The sequence below is a fragment of the Antennarius striatus genome, chromosome 3 (genome assembly GCF_040054535.1).
Source record: "Antennarius striatus isolate MH-2024 chromosome 3, ASM4005453v1, whole genome shotgun sequence".
In the NCBI taxonomy this organism is placed as follows: Eukaryota; Metazoa; Chordata; class Actinopteri; order Lophiiformes; family Antennariidae; genus Antennarius; species Antennarius striatus.
In genome coordinates, this window is record NC_090778.1 from 2,252,500 (window position 1) to 2,269,025 (window position 16,526).

The 16,526-nt window shown below is 42.1% G+C and overlaps 1 protein-coding gene across 1 annotated transcript in view; it reads right to left on the minus strand.

Annotated features, from left to right (window-relative positions):
• Positions 1-718: 718 nt before the first annotated feature.
• The window catches only part of tacr1a (tachykinin receptor 1a), a 33,911-nt gene continuing 18,103 nt past the window's right edge, over positions 719-16,526 (minus strand). Inside the window, exons 3-5 of the mRNA XM_068310961.1 lie at positions 8,161-8,311; positions 7,095-7,291; positions 719-1,432 (exon numbers count right to left, since the gene is read on the minus strand). Coding sequence (XP_068167062.1) covers positions 1,090-1,432; positions 7,095-7,291; positions 8,161-8,311 — 691 coding nt within the window. The 3' untranslated portion in view covers positions 719-1,089. The remainder of the gene's footprint in view (positions 1,433-7,094; positions 7,292-8,160; positions 8,312-16,526) is intronic.

The following is a 16,526-nucleotide window of genomic DNA, read 5'->3' on the forward strand; positions in this document are numbered from 1 at the left end:
ACACAGGGAGCTTGTTGGCTTCCAGGTGGAGCGGCAGAGCGACTGATGAGACTTTTATAAATATTTCACAGGGCGAGGTGTCTTGCATTCAGATTGTGAGCCGGTGTCATGAGTCCGGTAACGGAGGGGGGGGGGGGCTGGTCGGACCCGTTTAGTGTCAAAACATATTGATTCTGCAGAAAGATGGATCTCAAAGCTTTCGGTGTTGGGGTGTCACTGAGGACCATATAGGTGACTGAGGTCTCACAGTGGGTAGCCAATCACCTTAAAGGTTAGGATGTTCCCAAAAGTACATTTTTATGCAGATGACGACACCAGCGAGGAATCCCTAAAGCGCTCTTCAGCCAGACTCCCCTCGGCCATTGGATCACTCCTGCCCAGGGACGCGGGGTTGGCAGTCTAATCAGCACACACACACACGGAACTGTATACACACACACACACACACACACACACACACACACACACACACACACACACACACACACACACACACACACACACACACACACACACATACAGCTAGTTCAGTTTCTGCTTGCTGTTTCTCTCTCTCATCACCTCTTCTGTGGAGAGTTCCTGTGAAAAACACTCTTTTTCTGCTAAAGGGGTAAAGAACTTTCTGAAAGGTCTCCAAGCGCTGTCTCTTCGCAGAGAACACCCCCGACAAAACGAGGAGCTGTGTGTTCGCGACACACCGGTCTCGTGTCATAGCTCCAGTCCAAAATAGACAGTGTGAAGTAACACAGATTGTGTGATTGGGGATGTGCGAAGAATCATTCTGTACTGAGAGAATTTAGATACGACAAGTGGCGACCAGGAGAATCTCAGGTTCTAGCGTCTCTTGCAGTTTGCTTTTTGGCACACAGCAAATCTTTCTAAAGGGAGGAGATCATTGTCAGAACTTCACACAAGGGCATTGTGGGATAAGACAGCTGAGGGAACTTCATGATATTCCATTAAACGCATCAAAATGTTTTCATCAGAATCTCGGTCACAGTCACGGACAAACAAACTCAAACATTCGCACTGAGCTTTTGCAGCTATATGCTGGCAAAAGCAGGAATGTGAAAGTCGACTCCCGGAGCTCTAATCCTGTAGGTTGTTGCTGGAGTAGAAGCTGGACGTCTCTGAGACTGTCTTAGAGATGCTTCGGGATGATGACCCGTTGGAGGTGAGATCCAGCGAGGAGCTGTGTGGTCTGGCTGCCCTGGCAGCCCTGCCCGGCCCTGGATCTGCTATCACCTTGATCCTGGGTTGCTCCATGTCCTCCCCAACCTGAATGGTGGACACCGTCGTCTCCATCCTGCTGGCCTTGTAAACGCTTGTCTGGGTCTGAAGGTAGCGAGTGGACTTGAGCTCCAGGCCTTCATACGAGCCTCGGGGGACGCAGGGGCAGAAGCGAAAGGCCTGTTTAAAACCAGCACGAAACCTGTGTGGGGGAGAAACACTGGTTAGTCTCGCTGACCGGTTAGTGTAACTGTTTATTCACCTGCCAGACCCACATACGTCAGCCTCAAGCGTTTTTTGCAGAGCATAACAGCAGCACAAAAACAGACGAGAATCTGCAGCAAATATTCAGACAGAACTGACCAATGATGGAACTTTATTGCTGGTTAATTCAGAAGTCAAGACAAGCTGATGTATGGTATTCAAGGACAACCAAATGTTCTTTATGGAATGAAGTTTAAAAGGTGAAAATGCAATTTTAGTCTTTGGATTGTTACAGAGTTCATGAAACATCTGTATCTTCTGGAAGTTTGTACTAAGCAGATAAAACAGCAACTACACACGAATTTTTTGCATTAAATTCTGAGTCTAATAACAGTTATACTTAGTATAGGATGAGATAACTTACTACTAACACATTGACCTTTGAAATTGTCAACAAGAGCTCTCATATTAGGTTAATCAATGGTCAGTGGCTACATGTGAACAAGCCAGATAGACTCTAAAAATCAGAACCAACAGCCAAACTCAAGAACACAAGAACACATAAAAATAGTCTCGACTAAGTTCAGAATCACCAATAATTTACATGAACGTAAGGTCAGGAAAATTCTGAGGGTGCATCACAGGCTGGAAAAGAAGGGAAGACTAACAGTGATAGTCATACTGGGAGATGTTGGTGAAGATCATCAGACTATCAGAGGGTAGAGGGCAGAAATCTACATTGAGCCGCAGACATGAAGTAGATTGTATGCCAACATAAGTAAACTGAACATTTATTCAACAGCTGAATAAAGCAAGGCCAGAATCCAGGAGACTGGTGTCGCTTCTAGAGCTGCTTCCATCCGTGTGAGAGATGCTTGAAGAAGTTTGACTTCAGAAAAGAGAAGAGTTTCAATCGTCTAACCTCCTGCAGGACCTGACATTTGTTTCTCTAATCCTGTGTCGACGTATCCTGAGAAGTCTTGTCATACCGTTCAGATGATAACAGACGTTGATTAAGATTCAAATTACAAACAGTTTCTTTGCCCCGGAGTCAAGATAAATCCTCACTCTCATCTTTTCCTTTTTAACGTCTTAGTTCAGTTCAATAAAGAGCAAGAAAGCTGGAGCTTCGTCAGTCAGTGAAAATGCTATATAAAGCTGAGTATTATTCACATAATTATGATAATCATTGTTGTCGTCATTGTTGCCCTGGTTACAGAGACTCAGACACACTTCTTTTCACTATATCAGTAGAAATCTCCAGGCTGAGTCCATCCACTAAACTAATGAGGCTGTCCACATGCAGACGAACCACGGGAGGAGGTCAGTAGAGAGAGATTTCTTGACATACACAGTCTCAACTTCTTTTGAAATAAGTGTTACAGTTCCATCTATTTTTTTTTTACATTCAAGCCCATAAATGCTCACATACAGTCGCTCTGATGGATCAATCGTTCTTCATTCCCCCAGTCTGGAGCTGACAGGCCTTCATTTTAGCACCAAGAGCATCCTCACTAGAAGAAAGAAATGATTCCCCTCCGCCTCAGAGGTGCATGCGGCCGCCAGCCCAGCTGGGATCGCAGCTTCAGAATTGCTGCATTTCTGCTTTATTTCAAATGTAATGACTGGTTTACACATTTTGTTTCAGTCTGTCATACAAATGATGCAGTTGTGCTTTATAATGTCATTGGCTGTTTATTTCCTCTGCACGCGTGTTGACAGTAGTTAAGGACTGTCCTGCATTAGAATTCAGCAGAGGGAACGAAACGATGCGTCTGGCACGTCTCATTATTTTTTTTCACACTGAAGGTAGAAACTCCAGTTGGCAACAAAACCAGGGTGTCCATAAATAATGCATTGGACTCAGATGGATGTGCTCCCTTCTTTGTGATCCGAAAATGCAGACAGTGTAACGTCTAAATCTTAATGCAAACTGTAAGCGGTCGCCTCTGTTTGTTGCTGGTCTGGGATCAGATGTGCAGATTTAAGTCACGCCAGGAGTTTGCTGGACTCTGAGGGAACCTGCGACGTTTCTATTATGTAAATGATGTTTACAGAGAATTACATGAGCAAATAGAAAGCAGCTATTTTTTTTACCCTTTTTCTTCCCCATTCTGGGGTGTCAGTGTAGTTATGGTGGGGGTGTTGGCACAGACGAAGAGATAAGTCAAGGAAGGAATAGAATTCACTGCTGCCCCGGCAACCCGATTCCGAATAAGCGGTGGAAGATGATGGATGGAATAGAATTAATTTTTTAAAATTTTAATTTTATATACTGTAATGATCCCCTAGGGGAAATTAGTGAAATTAATTGAACAAATCAGATCTTATAATTATTTAAATTCAGCCGACATGTGAAGGCTTGTTTTTATATTTATCCGTTACGTCTGTTCAGTTTTCTGGACTCAAAAACTGTTTTCCACCAAACTTTCCCCGTCATAACATGAAATAGTGGATTTTGGTATGTAGGGTTTTAATATCCCATGTAATCTTTCTATTTCCATGGTTACAAGTTGAACCATTCTGTGATCTGGATTTGCTTTCAGGGTACAAAAACAAAATAATTGTTCAATAGTTTTTAACAAATGTGATCATTTGATGACTCAGCGCATTCCAGGTAGCTGGTTTATTTTGATCCGTCTGACACACGAGTTACAGCTGCAACCCACACACACACACACACACACACACACACACACACACACACACACACACACACACACACACACACACACACACACACACACACACACACATACACAGAAGCATTGCGAGACCAACATTTCTAGTGATAACTGACATTAAATTCACATAATTTCGTTTAATTTTATTAACTCCAGTGATCCCAGTAGGGAAATTATTAGTCCACTCTACAAACACCGGTTAGTAGTTGCACGCAGCTCCTTCATGGTCTTTCATGGTGCACCTCTAATGAGCAGTTTATAAAAGGGTCAGCAGTGCTCAGGAGGTGAATGACATCTCCAACTATTTAGTTTGAACTTCAAAATCTTTTACCCATAATGGGACTCCAGTCCAAGACTTAGTGGATTGAGCTACTGAGCTACCTGAAACAAGATGTGCCGCCCGGGAATCGAACTCGGGTCACAAGAATGGGAATCTCACAGACGCGGGTCTACAGAAATACAACAGCCTGAGTTCTTCTTGATAAATGCTATAAAGTAAATGCCAGGTTAACATGCATGCAGAAATGACACATAAATAAATTCCACAAGGTGAGATCTGCATCAGCTGAGAGTGTGCCATCATCTGTGTGAAGGTGGAAGCTCCTTTATCGGTATCTACATCAATATTTAAGTGGTTTGTCCTGATCCAACAGCGGAGTTAAGAGGAATTGGTTGACTAGTTGTTACAGAAAATGTTAAATCTTGAAAAATACCTCACACTGATAGAGATGAGACCATATAGGCCCAAATTCTGACAGGTTCTTGTGTGGTCCATGGACCATCCGTCTATCCTTCCCTGACATCCAACAGACCTTTAGTTTTTAGCCGTGATGTTTATTAAGACCGATGCAAACAACGGTTTATGTCTTGGTGGGAATTAATTTAAAAATAAGAGAGACGAAAGACATGCAGAGGTGAAGACAGCTGACTGGAAACACTTCACTTCAGTAAATAGAAACCAGACAAAGCCAACGCAGGGGAAGAAGAGAAGAGAAGAGAAGAGAAGAGAAGAGAAGAGAAGAGAAGAGAAGAGAAGAGAAGAGAAGAGCGGCAGAGAAGTGGGAAGAGATTGATGGAAAAGAGACATTGACTCCGATTTGAATGACAAAAGCCGATGGAGACCCAGCGTGAAGAAAACCAAAGCTCAGCCTTCAACAACTTCATGAGCAAAAAGTTTGACATCTCATTTCTACAACAGCACAATGACCAGGTGGCCGAAACACGAGACAATGAGAGATGATTGATTACAAGTAACCAGCAGAGGAGACCATCTGCTTCTGTTTTTCCAGAAGGTAAACTGCAGACATTTTTCCTGACTGACAGAAAACTAATAATGGAGCGGTTGGACGGTAAACTGTTGTTCACCGTGGGATCCAGACAGTTTGAGGGGCGAGCTGAAGGACCGTGACGCACATTTGAACCTCGAGTTGCAGCGTTTCAGACAAATTATCTCAAAGTGAACATGGCCAGTGTCTCCACAGCGGTGGACCAATGTTCAGTTGCCTGATGGGATATTGTTACTCCATGAATGGACCTGCTGGTGCGCCGCTGGTTCCAGCCCTGAAGGACAGTGCAAACAAGACTTGTCATCTTTTTTTTTTTTTTACAAATGGAGAAAATATTCCCCACCAAGTCCAAACTTCTGTCCTGGTAATTACTTGAAATGATGCGGGAAATTAATTAGCAGAGATGAACTAGTATTTTAAATATTGTAGCAAGTTAAGTTCAGTTTTAAATACTAATGAAAATAAAAGCCATTCACAGTTTCTTTGTCTATATATTGCGTTGTCTTTTGTTTATTATTTGAGCTGTCTTAGAAATTAGTAAGACGTTATTCATAAATATGAAGGGATTGACTCAAAATATAATATTAAAAAAATTACAAATTTAACTCTGGCAGTGTCTAGTTTTCTCCCTTATGTTCACTTATTTCCCCACGTGTGTGTGTGTGTGTGTGTGTGTGTGTGTGTGTGTGTGTGTGTGTGTGTATGTTTGTTTGTGTATTTGTGTGTGTTTTTGTGTGACTGGACCCCACAAAGTAGCAAAGATAAGTGGGACCCTGTGAGGTAGTATAAGTGAGTATGTGTGTGCGTGTGTGTTCGTGTGTGTGTGTACTCTTGGCTTCTGGGAGATCTCCCCACCTGGAGCCCGCGTCCTCATCGATCGGGACAGATTGTTCTGCAGCTGCAGAGTTTGGACTCTTGGCTCTTTATATCTGGAGTTTGAGTTTCATTTGATGTGTTGATTATTCCTCCAATTTCTTTTTTCATGTGACTAAACCTTCCTCCATTGTTGGGGAGTTACTGGATAGATGCATTACTTTTGCATTTTTAGACAGATTGTGATATAATCCATCAACCCAAATGGTCATGCAGGGGCAGTAGGCAGTGTACGAATGATAAAATATAAAACAAGGCTGAAATCCTCCAGATGTGTTCAAATATATCGCCCCGAATAGTCACAGTAAATCTGTAAATCATGTGTGCTGTAATCTGTAATCCTGTCCACCGCCAGAAATTAGCGCAACTCCACGAATTCTGATCATATAAATCCATGTCGAACATTGTTTTTGGCCGTATGATGTTGGCTACGTACTGTGACTCCTGAAGAAGACATTCAGAATGAAAAATAATTCTCCACAAATATAATCCCAACTCATTGCATATTTGCATATTTGCAAAGATGTTGCCTTATTGATTCTGTTCCATCTGCTGTGTGGTTCCTGTAACGCAGTCTGTGAAGCAGATTTTTAATGTGGAATCCAAAATGTTCACCTTTCAGAGGCTACAGACTCATAATTATAAGAACATCCTGCACATGGGTGGTAATGTTTTTTGTCATTTTCTATCATTATTATTAGATAAATGACATCAAATAGATGAGAGAGACAACACAGACCCTGGATCACACACTCCTGCTTCATAATCTAACCCCAGATTATAGGGCAGCGTCTAGTGTGTGTGTGTATGGACTCACCTGTCATTCAGGCAGCAGTAGATGATGGGGTTGTACATGGTGGAGCTCATGGCCAGCCACATGATGGCCAGGTAGACCTGCTGGATGAAGGGCTCCTCAAACATGTCAGGAAAGAACTGGTGCAGCAGGAAGTAGACGTGGAAGGGGAGCCAGCAGATGGCAAACGTACAGACCACCACGATCATCATCTTCACCACCTGTGGGACACACGGCAGCGTCATCTCCATCAGATGGAGGATAGAGGGCTGCTAACTAACATGTGGTCATGTGTGAGTCAGTCCTGTCCAGGTCCATCAATGCCCGTGATTTCACAGGAGGAATTGTCTGTTTTACGCAAATGGCAAAGAAATCAGTCCCTGCAGGAAGGACTCGGCTTGTGTGTAACAATGGAAGTGTAATGACACACATAGCGCTGTCGAGCACAGATAACGCTCACTGGAGGAACTGGAAATGACATTCCTGGACAGGCATGAACAGAGGTGGTGATTAAATTCATGGAATTAACTGGAGAAGAAAAAAACCCACGGTCCTGTCTTTCATTAACGAGTCTCAGTTTTAAATGTGTGGCCAATAGGAAAGAAGAAAACAAAGAATCCAAACCACAGCAGCTCTGCAACAGAAAATTAACACAACAAGCACAGTTGTCATGGTTTTTGTTTCTATGTTTCCTGTTTTATTCTGAATACTGACTTTTCCTTGACTCTGTAATGGAATGACTGCTCCACACCCCCCCCGTGACCCTACAGGACAAGTGATTACAGGAAATTACCACATGACTGTCAGATATATCAAAATATATTTCCTAACATTCAAACAATTCGGGTCTTTTAATATAAATTCTAACATGAAATTCTCATGGGCCACAGTAAAAATGCTAATATGCTGATGTTTAGCATGTTAGTTGCTAGTTTGAAGGAAAGCCGATGGTTTACTTCATATAAATAGTTGAAAATATGGAAAAAGAGCAAACAAACAGGTCCAGATTACACAAAAGGAATGTGAACTAATCTCACTGGAATAGGAGGTAATCCCAGATGCTTGGTCTGCCACCCAAAACCCAATTTACCTTCCGTTTGGCAGTCAGCTGCTCCTTGTAGCGGTCGGAGGAGTCTCCAGGGATCTCACTGGCCCAGAGGGTCAGTCCCACCACCAGGTAGGCACAACCCATCACCAGCAGAGGCAGGAAGTAGAGCAGGACGGCCACACACACATAGTACCTACAGCACACAGTGTTACGCATACAAATCAGATCAATCGATTGTTTCAGAGTAAAGTGGAGGGAGTTGGAAGTCTATTCATTCCCCCACCCTGAAAGAATAAAACAAATGTAAAGTGAGCCCAGTAATACTGTGAATTCTGTGGGGATTTTTTTTAAATAGACTTCCACAATAAACATGAAAACAACCAACAAAACTGATTTAGATGAGGTCTGAATGACTTTGCCTCCAAATATATCAGAAGAAAGTGACTCAGGGCAGTCTTTACCCCAACCAACAGAGAAAAATCTACAGGGACACAAATGTTGTTGAGCAATAAAGAACCGTTTTAATAAGAGCCTTAAACTACGGTCATGAATAAAGGATTCCTGGTCGCTGTTGTGAATATTTTCAGTCGTGCTGGATCTTGGTGGATCTCGGTGTTGAATGAAGTTAATTACAGGTGTACAAAAAGCTTGAATATGTTTCCGCTCTCATCCAAGAGGCCTCTCCAGTTCTGAATGGCCGGTCGGCGCTCCAGAGTTCCACGATGTTCAATATCTGACTGTCCCCACCAGCTGTCTAGAACCTGACACGAAGCCTCTTGAATGAGTGACGGAACATCTTCAAGCTTTCCATACAAGTCCTGTTGAGTTCAACTCAGCATTTAGGAGGGTCTTGACCAAACCATGTGGTGGATGTTGTAGCATTAGCATTCTTTTCTGTTTGGCTTTTCCCTTCAGGGGTCGCCACATGAATCAATTGCCTCCATCTAACCCTGTCTTCTGCATCCTCTTCTCTCACACCAACTACCTTCATGTCCTCTTTCACTACATCCATAAACCTCCTCTCTGGTCTTCCTCTAGGCCTCCTGCCTGGCAGTTCAAAACTCAGCATCCTTCTACCAATATATTCACTATCTCTCCTCTGGACATGTCCAAACCATCTCAGTCTGGCCTCTCTGACTTTATCTCCAAAACCTCTAACATGTGCTGTCCCTCTGATGTACTCATTCCTGATCCTATCCATCCTGGTCACTCCCAGAGAGAACCTCAGCATCTTCATCTCTGCTACCTCCAGCTCTGTCTCCTGTCTTTTCCTCAGAGACACTGTCTCTAGACCAAACAACATCGCTGGTCTCACCACAACGATGTTGTTTGATCCAGAGACAGTGTCACTTGCGGCTACATTGTGCCATAAGGACAGAAGTGGCTAAAACACGAGAGGTAATGACTGTTCTTCACAGTGCTAACACAGGCTACAGATTATTTTTTTGTTTCAAGATAATTTTACAGCAGGTAATTCCGTATGGAGCCGTGAATTTGTTTGCCCACCTCCCAACACTTCCTCACCAGCAAACAGGTCAACGAACAGTAACCCAGTCAGCATCAGTGGGCCAGAAGTCTGACGCTGCTTCTCATCGGAATTAAAAACTCAAGGGTGACAGTTAGACCTCTGCTCCAACAATTGTCCCATAAATTTCAGCTGTTTATGAAATAATTAAATATGACAGTGTCGGTACTTAGCTAATGATTTGTTAATTCACCACAGACACACTGTGTAATCCTGATAATTCCCTGTAAATTGTGTGCTGGTTAAATAGTGTGTTAGAGTGTGTGAGTGTCATTTATGTGTGTGTCTGTGGATTACTGTCCATTAGCATGGAGCTAACCGTATTATATCCTTACTATCCCAGTCTAAGAAGTGCACCAGGAGCGTGTTTGTAGTGTTTAACTGCATTTAGGGATGGAAGACGCCAGCGTGCACAGAGACAAAATCTGTTTTCCCCCACAAACGCTGCAGATGAGCCTCACAGACCATTTCCTTGCAATTAATTCTCTTAATCCTGCTGACTACAGGCGAGCGTGGAGTTAAAATAACCCCACGCTGAGCCAGACAGACTGCAATGATGTCTTCCTTGATGAAAAGAGGACCTTTACTGTCAGCTGAGTCCATCAGGTTGATTTTCAAAATGATCATCGGAGCAGTAAGAACCAAATTCAACGAAACAAGTCTCAATATACAGTATGTCTACCACAGATTTGTGTTATTGGATTTGTGCTGGTTTGTCTTTGTGTGTCTGCTCCAGAGGCTGCAGTAAACACGCTGTGACAAAATGAAACCACAAGGCTAATTTCCACAACATAATAAATACGCATCGTAAGCACTCTCTAAGGGAACGCACTATTTACCAGTCTCTTATGCTGGGGAGGACGCATGCACTCAAGTCAATTTATTTTCATCCAAATCCAAGAAATATTATTAGATTGCTTTGAGATTAAGTGGATGTAATATAAGGAAAATCAATAAAGTCAACTGGATGTACTTTACAAAGTCTTATTAGGCCAGACTGTAAGCTTTACAACCTGGAGTCCATTCGGTGAACCTAACCTAACCCATTTCCTGTCAGATATCCAAACACGTCACCACCAGGATTAGAAAACAACCAGATTGCCTATTTTATTTATTATATAGTTATATATTTATATATCTTCTCATTCCAGAACATTTTTGTATATTTTTAAAATTCAAAAATGTCTCACATATAAAAAGGAAAATAAACACGATTACTGCGTAGGTGGTAGAAGAGATTATTGGTGTGTTTATTTCAAGGTTATTTCCATCAACAGGATGTTTCACAGATTGTTGGCACGACAAAATAAATGATAGAGCATCATGTAAAACACTAGATGTACTTCTATTGGTAACTGAGTCGATATAATGTTATTCTTTATTAGAATCTGCTTTATTTTTAGTTGATTTTTGACTGTTTTTTTCTTTTAGCTCAGCTCTCAAGCCCCTCTGTATTTCTTCTTCCCCAGTAAATCTGTGTCATTAAACAGAGTGGTTCTGGTACTGGTATTGATTCTGTCACACACAAACACAATGCAGGTGTCCACAGGTCACTTGGACTTGGTACATGCACTTGAATCCTAATGGATCCGTCCATTTAGGATAAGACGTCACCTGTCCTCTCCTCAGGGATTTAACAATTTAACCAGAGTTCCCCGAAAGCTGTTAAAATCTGACGCAATCTGAGAGACAAAGTAAAAAAAAGAACACCTGAAAGTGTAAAATCAAATCATCACCACTCAGTAAGAAATAACTCGGCTTCACGCCGTCTTTTCACGACACAAAGGGATGATAACAGCAGAAACCTGTCAGCTGTTGCACACAAACAACAATTAACAGGTTAATTTACTAAAAAGCTCCAAGAGTCATTTCTGCTCCATCCTCACAACAGAATCGTGACCATATTTTTGGAGCTAACCATCTCGCACCTTTCCACACCTCCTCCACCAGGAGACACGTCTCCAGCGGCGTCCACCCACACGTGGATTTCAGGGCTCGCCCGGAGAACTCTGGCAGGTTTTCAGTGTGTGTGCCACCAGATGTTTCCTCGTCTCCAGAGGCAGGTGTTAACAAGGCAGTCAGAGGCTGCAACATCCCACGACACCCCTGAATTCAAAATTCTACCCTGATCTACTCTTTCTGTTTTCCGTCTCCTGAATTTTGCACCCTAAAAGATCCAAAAGTGGTAAATTGACATTGACCTAGTTGTCCAAAGGTGAAGGTCATCATTACATTTTTGTGCCTCTGATTTTTGTGTCTCACGAAAGACTCACGGAACGTAGCGCACTTCCTGATGCCGTCAGCCAATAGAATGCGTGTACGGTATCACGTGACTGCCTACCAAAAACCCGCAATGAGGTGGGGTTGTGAGCTTTGATGCGTGAATGTGTGAGGGTGCCCTGGATATCTCATCAGGTTTCAGAGATGTGTACCTAAAAAGGTCTAAAAGTGAAATTTGACCTTTCGTCTTTCTATCTTATCCGGTTCCTGAGTGTACAAAAGTAGAAATTTAACCTTGACCTAGTTTTCTCAAGGTCAAGGTCATCATCTCATTTTCATCCCCTTTGCTGCCTGAGTAAAGTGCTTTTTGTTTCATCTTTCTATCTGCAACAGTTGTGAAGCTATTTGGTAGAGGGATGGACGAACACACGAACACTGACAGTTACGATACATCACCTCTTTGTGGGATGTAATAACGCCGTGGCGTATTGATCCGGCTTATCAGTGTGTGGCCTGTTGCATCCTCAGCACCGCTAGTTCAGTGACTGCTCCACCTCCTCCAGGCAGGGCCGTGCATGAAGGTTTACGTCTCTATCTTCATCCCCATGTGTTTCTGCTGCTGCACTGAGGATAAAAGCGAGTTGATGTCTGTCGTCTCCACAAAGTCGAGGTCGTCCAATGCCCCGGATTTGTTTACTGACTCCAGTTTCCTCTTCTCTTCATTTGCTTTTCTTGGAGAGGAAGATGAACAGTGGAAGTAAACATCCTTTTCTGATGCCCGTCTTGACATTAAAGCTGCGGGGAGTGCTTCCTAGCCTGCATGCATGAATGTGGATGTGTGCTTTCATTTTCTTCTTGTAATTTCTGAAGGTTGGGGAGTCGAAGCCACATCAAACAGGCAGAGCAGATCAAACGCAAACCAAAGATGATATCAAACAGTCATTTCTGCAGCAAATAAATGGCCTCAAGTTGGCCGGTAGCAGTACACGACTTTCAACCAAATAAATAATGCGGTGTAGCCCATAATATAATACATTAAAGGCATTTATTCAAACGTTAGACATGATTGACTACATTGCCTTACTGCTAAATATGTAGCTGTGCTGCTCTTTAAAGGATGAATTCATAACCTTTTGATATTACTGAACATCAAAACGGTGTTTTCATCCATTGAACCGGAGACACGTTTAAAAAAAAAAATCAACTTCCTGTATATTCAATCTTCATTTTCATGCAGTAGATGCAACTGGATGCACTTGATATTTTTGTTCCAAAGTATTTTAATTCATCCTATGACCAATCAGTGCTCCTCCTGACCCCGCCCAGTTACCAGGGTCACTGGAGCTTCCAGTAGAACATTTATTATATACTTAAATTATAAAATAAGAGCAAGAAAGTAGAAAGTCATTCAGTAGAGGACACATCTGTGCGGGGTCAGCAGTCCAGACATTTACTCTGCCATAAATCCACTTTATTAATTATGCTATAAATCCACAGGCCAACTGCACCAGTCTGACAGCCAGTTAAACCTATACGATGTTTCATCATATTTAGCAGTTTTTAAGTTATTGTAATGTTATTCAGCTGACAGCAGCACCTCCATCAGCAGTCTCTAAAAGCACGCTTTCTGAAAATGCTTTTTTTTTTTTTTTTTTTTTAGCATGCTTAGCTCTTTCACTTTCCCTCCAAATTTACTTAAATTAGTATGTATCTGGGACGCGGCGATGGCCATCATCGCGCTCGTCGACTCGCCGGGACGAGTCAGCGGAACGAACCGTCGCTAATGTCATTAGTGACACCTGGGCTTTTCTTTTTTTTATCCTCTATTTTCACACGAGAGCAGGAGAAAAATGCAGTAGAGTCTAATCTGGTCTTTAATTAAAAACCTAAAAGTCAAGCATTCTGCCACAGCGCTGTAATTAACCACTGTTAAAAGTGTTAACTAAAGCCGACGCGTGCAGGAAACCCCGAGCACAATCCACAGAGCGCGTCTGAAGTCAGGCTGAGGAAAATCAATTCAGAGAAAAACGGAAGCCGCCCCAATCCAATTACCAGCAGAAATGTGATTTGTATACACACCGGTGCCGTAGGAGCAATGAGCTTAGAGGAACCGAACTGTGTGAACCGCTGGTGTGGGTGTGTTTCACTATCGTGTTAGATTTACCTTTCGTTTATTACATTACACGTCACGCCACGCCTCTCTGTTGTAGTCACAGCTGTGACATCATCTCTAGCAGCCTGCCGATGCCCTTATATGGAAGAAAAAGTGGAAAAGGAGTGGACATGTGTGTTTACAGGAAAGCATTACCGAAGATAGATGTGTGCACCATGTCTGTGTTAAAGGAATGTATCGTCGGCGTACGACACGATAGCAGAAAGAAATGCATCAGAAGTCAAACTCCCATCCCTGGTTCTCGTCTCACTCCAGTTTGTTCGTCATTTTTCTCTTCAATATCTTCCTGCTGTCATCAGAAAATACTTAACAATCCTTTTACACCTAAATGCTGCTGAATTACATCTGGTAACGATCTGAGTGATCCTTTTTCATCTTTAGCCTCAAGGACACGACCGACATTATTCCAAAATGTTATTGGAATTATTAGAGGACACTTGGACACATCATTCTGTCTCAGTTCAGTCCAGAAAGGAGTTTCTGAGCCTGTTTAGTAAAACAGATTAGGACTTTATCACTTCCTGTTTTAATAATGTTTTACAGAATATCCAAACTTTTTCTGTAATCACACCTCTACATCTCTTCTGTCTGAAGTGCTCCTTTTATCCAGCAGCTCTGGACAATGAATCATGAAGCAGAAGCTCAGATAATTCAAAGGGAGTTGATGCTTTTCTGCTCATTTGCATGATTAAAGTGTCTTAGTAGGTGGTGTGATGGCGTGGTGCGATCTACCCTGATTAAATATGATTAAACAATATATGAGAATAAAACATTCCAAAAGAGGATTTTAATCTAAGGTGGCGTGTGTTTTCACTTACGAGACAAATAATGGAAGGAACACACACCCCGTTGACCTGTCGGCGCTAAAATTCCTTCCTGCCTCCGTGCTGTTGATCTTGAGGACAGAGCATCTCCTACTACCCATCAAACTAATTCAACACTATTTCATATTTCTGGATTCACACAGTATCTGGTAGTTATTGATTTATTGATTTGGCATCAGTTCCAAAATGAGGCTTCAGTCAGAGCCAAGTGATGTATGAATATTTCACCCCAAAGCCATGAAGGGTAATAATCAGTTTGTTCTCAAGGAGACGTCGTCCTTATGTTCAGCGTCATGGAACCAGCTGATGTCAGTGTTATTGGCTGAGATAGCTGTTAGCTGGACGCGGTGAAAACAAGCTCCTTCTAGAGCACAGATAGATCGTTATTACAGCAAAACATCAACTTCTGGAGAGACATGTTGCATTGATTTTTATTTTAGAGAAGCAAAACTGAAGCTCCTTTTAGTTCATTATAAACATTAGTAGTATTTTCCGCACTATAAGCCTTTAATTTTCTCAATTTCTTATAATCCAATGTGCCTCATATATGAGAAAAAGTTTTAAAATAGACCATTCATTAAAGATGAGTTCTCAGATACGTTTTATAATCCGGTGTGCTTTATAATCCGGTGTGCTTTATAATCCAGTACACTTTATAGTGCGGAAAGTACTCTAATAGAAGAGTTTTGGACTTTGGGGTGAGCTTTTCCTTAATCAAAGATTTTTAGTTGACTTTAACCGATGTCAATGTCATTTAAATGCAGCAAAAATAAAACATTTTTAATGTATTTAAGACCCATCCATCACTATATTTAGAGCATGCTAGGCTTAGACTACTTCCTGGTTTTAAAAAAAAAAATCCATGAAAAAGTATTTAAAGTTATCTGCTAAATAAATGTAGGAATAAAAAATAAAACCAGAGCAACAATAAAACTACATCTCAGGAAAGGTAGAAACATCTCAGACGTGTTCTTCAGGACCTGAGGAACAAACTGATCACACAGGACAACTTGTTTTATTCAGGAAGTGTGTCAAATGGTTGACGTGCATTTACAAAACGTGTGAAGCAACATCTCTGTTAAGACTGGAAGTTCATTTCCTAACTGATTTGAGTTTAGATTTTGGAACTTGGATCAGGTTTAGGATGGAGAGGGAATACAAAATTTTCATAAAGATGCTTAAAGCAGCATTTATTGATCTTCTTCACTCTAAAGAAAATCCATCAGATTGTCTAAAGAGAGACTCTTTCTTTCTGGGGGGCGGTGTGCAGATGTGATATAAGTGGAAACATGCTGTAAATATTTAAATCTCAAGACTGGATATTCAAATTGAGATTTCAGGTCATTTGCAGGGATCTCCTGGACGTTCTGCGTCGTTCACCACGGCAGGAAGCATTAAAAATGGATGTAATAACCTCATGCTGAGGTCGACTCGGGCATCAAGCGGTTAAACCAGGTAGATTTTAGGACACGATCCAAACCAGTAACACCTCCTCTGCTGCGCCGCTGTAACCACCACACCATGGAGGCAGCACCAGATGGATCGGGACGCCGCCTGAGAACAGCTCCTCATACGTGACAGGAAGACATGATGGGGTTTGTAGCCATCTACAGACCTGTGAGACGCTATCAGCTCCCACTGGCTGTGAAGGTAGCATCGATGGTGA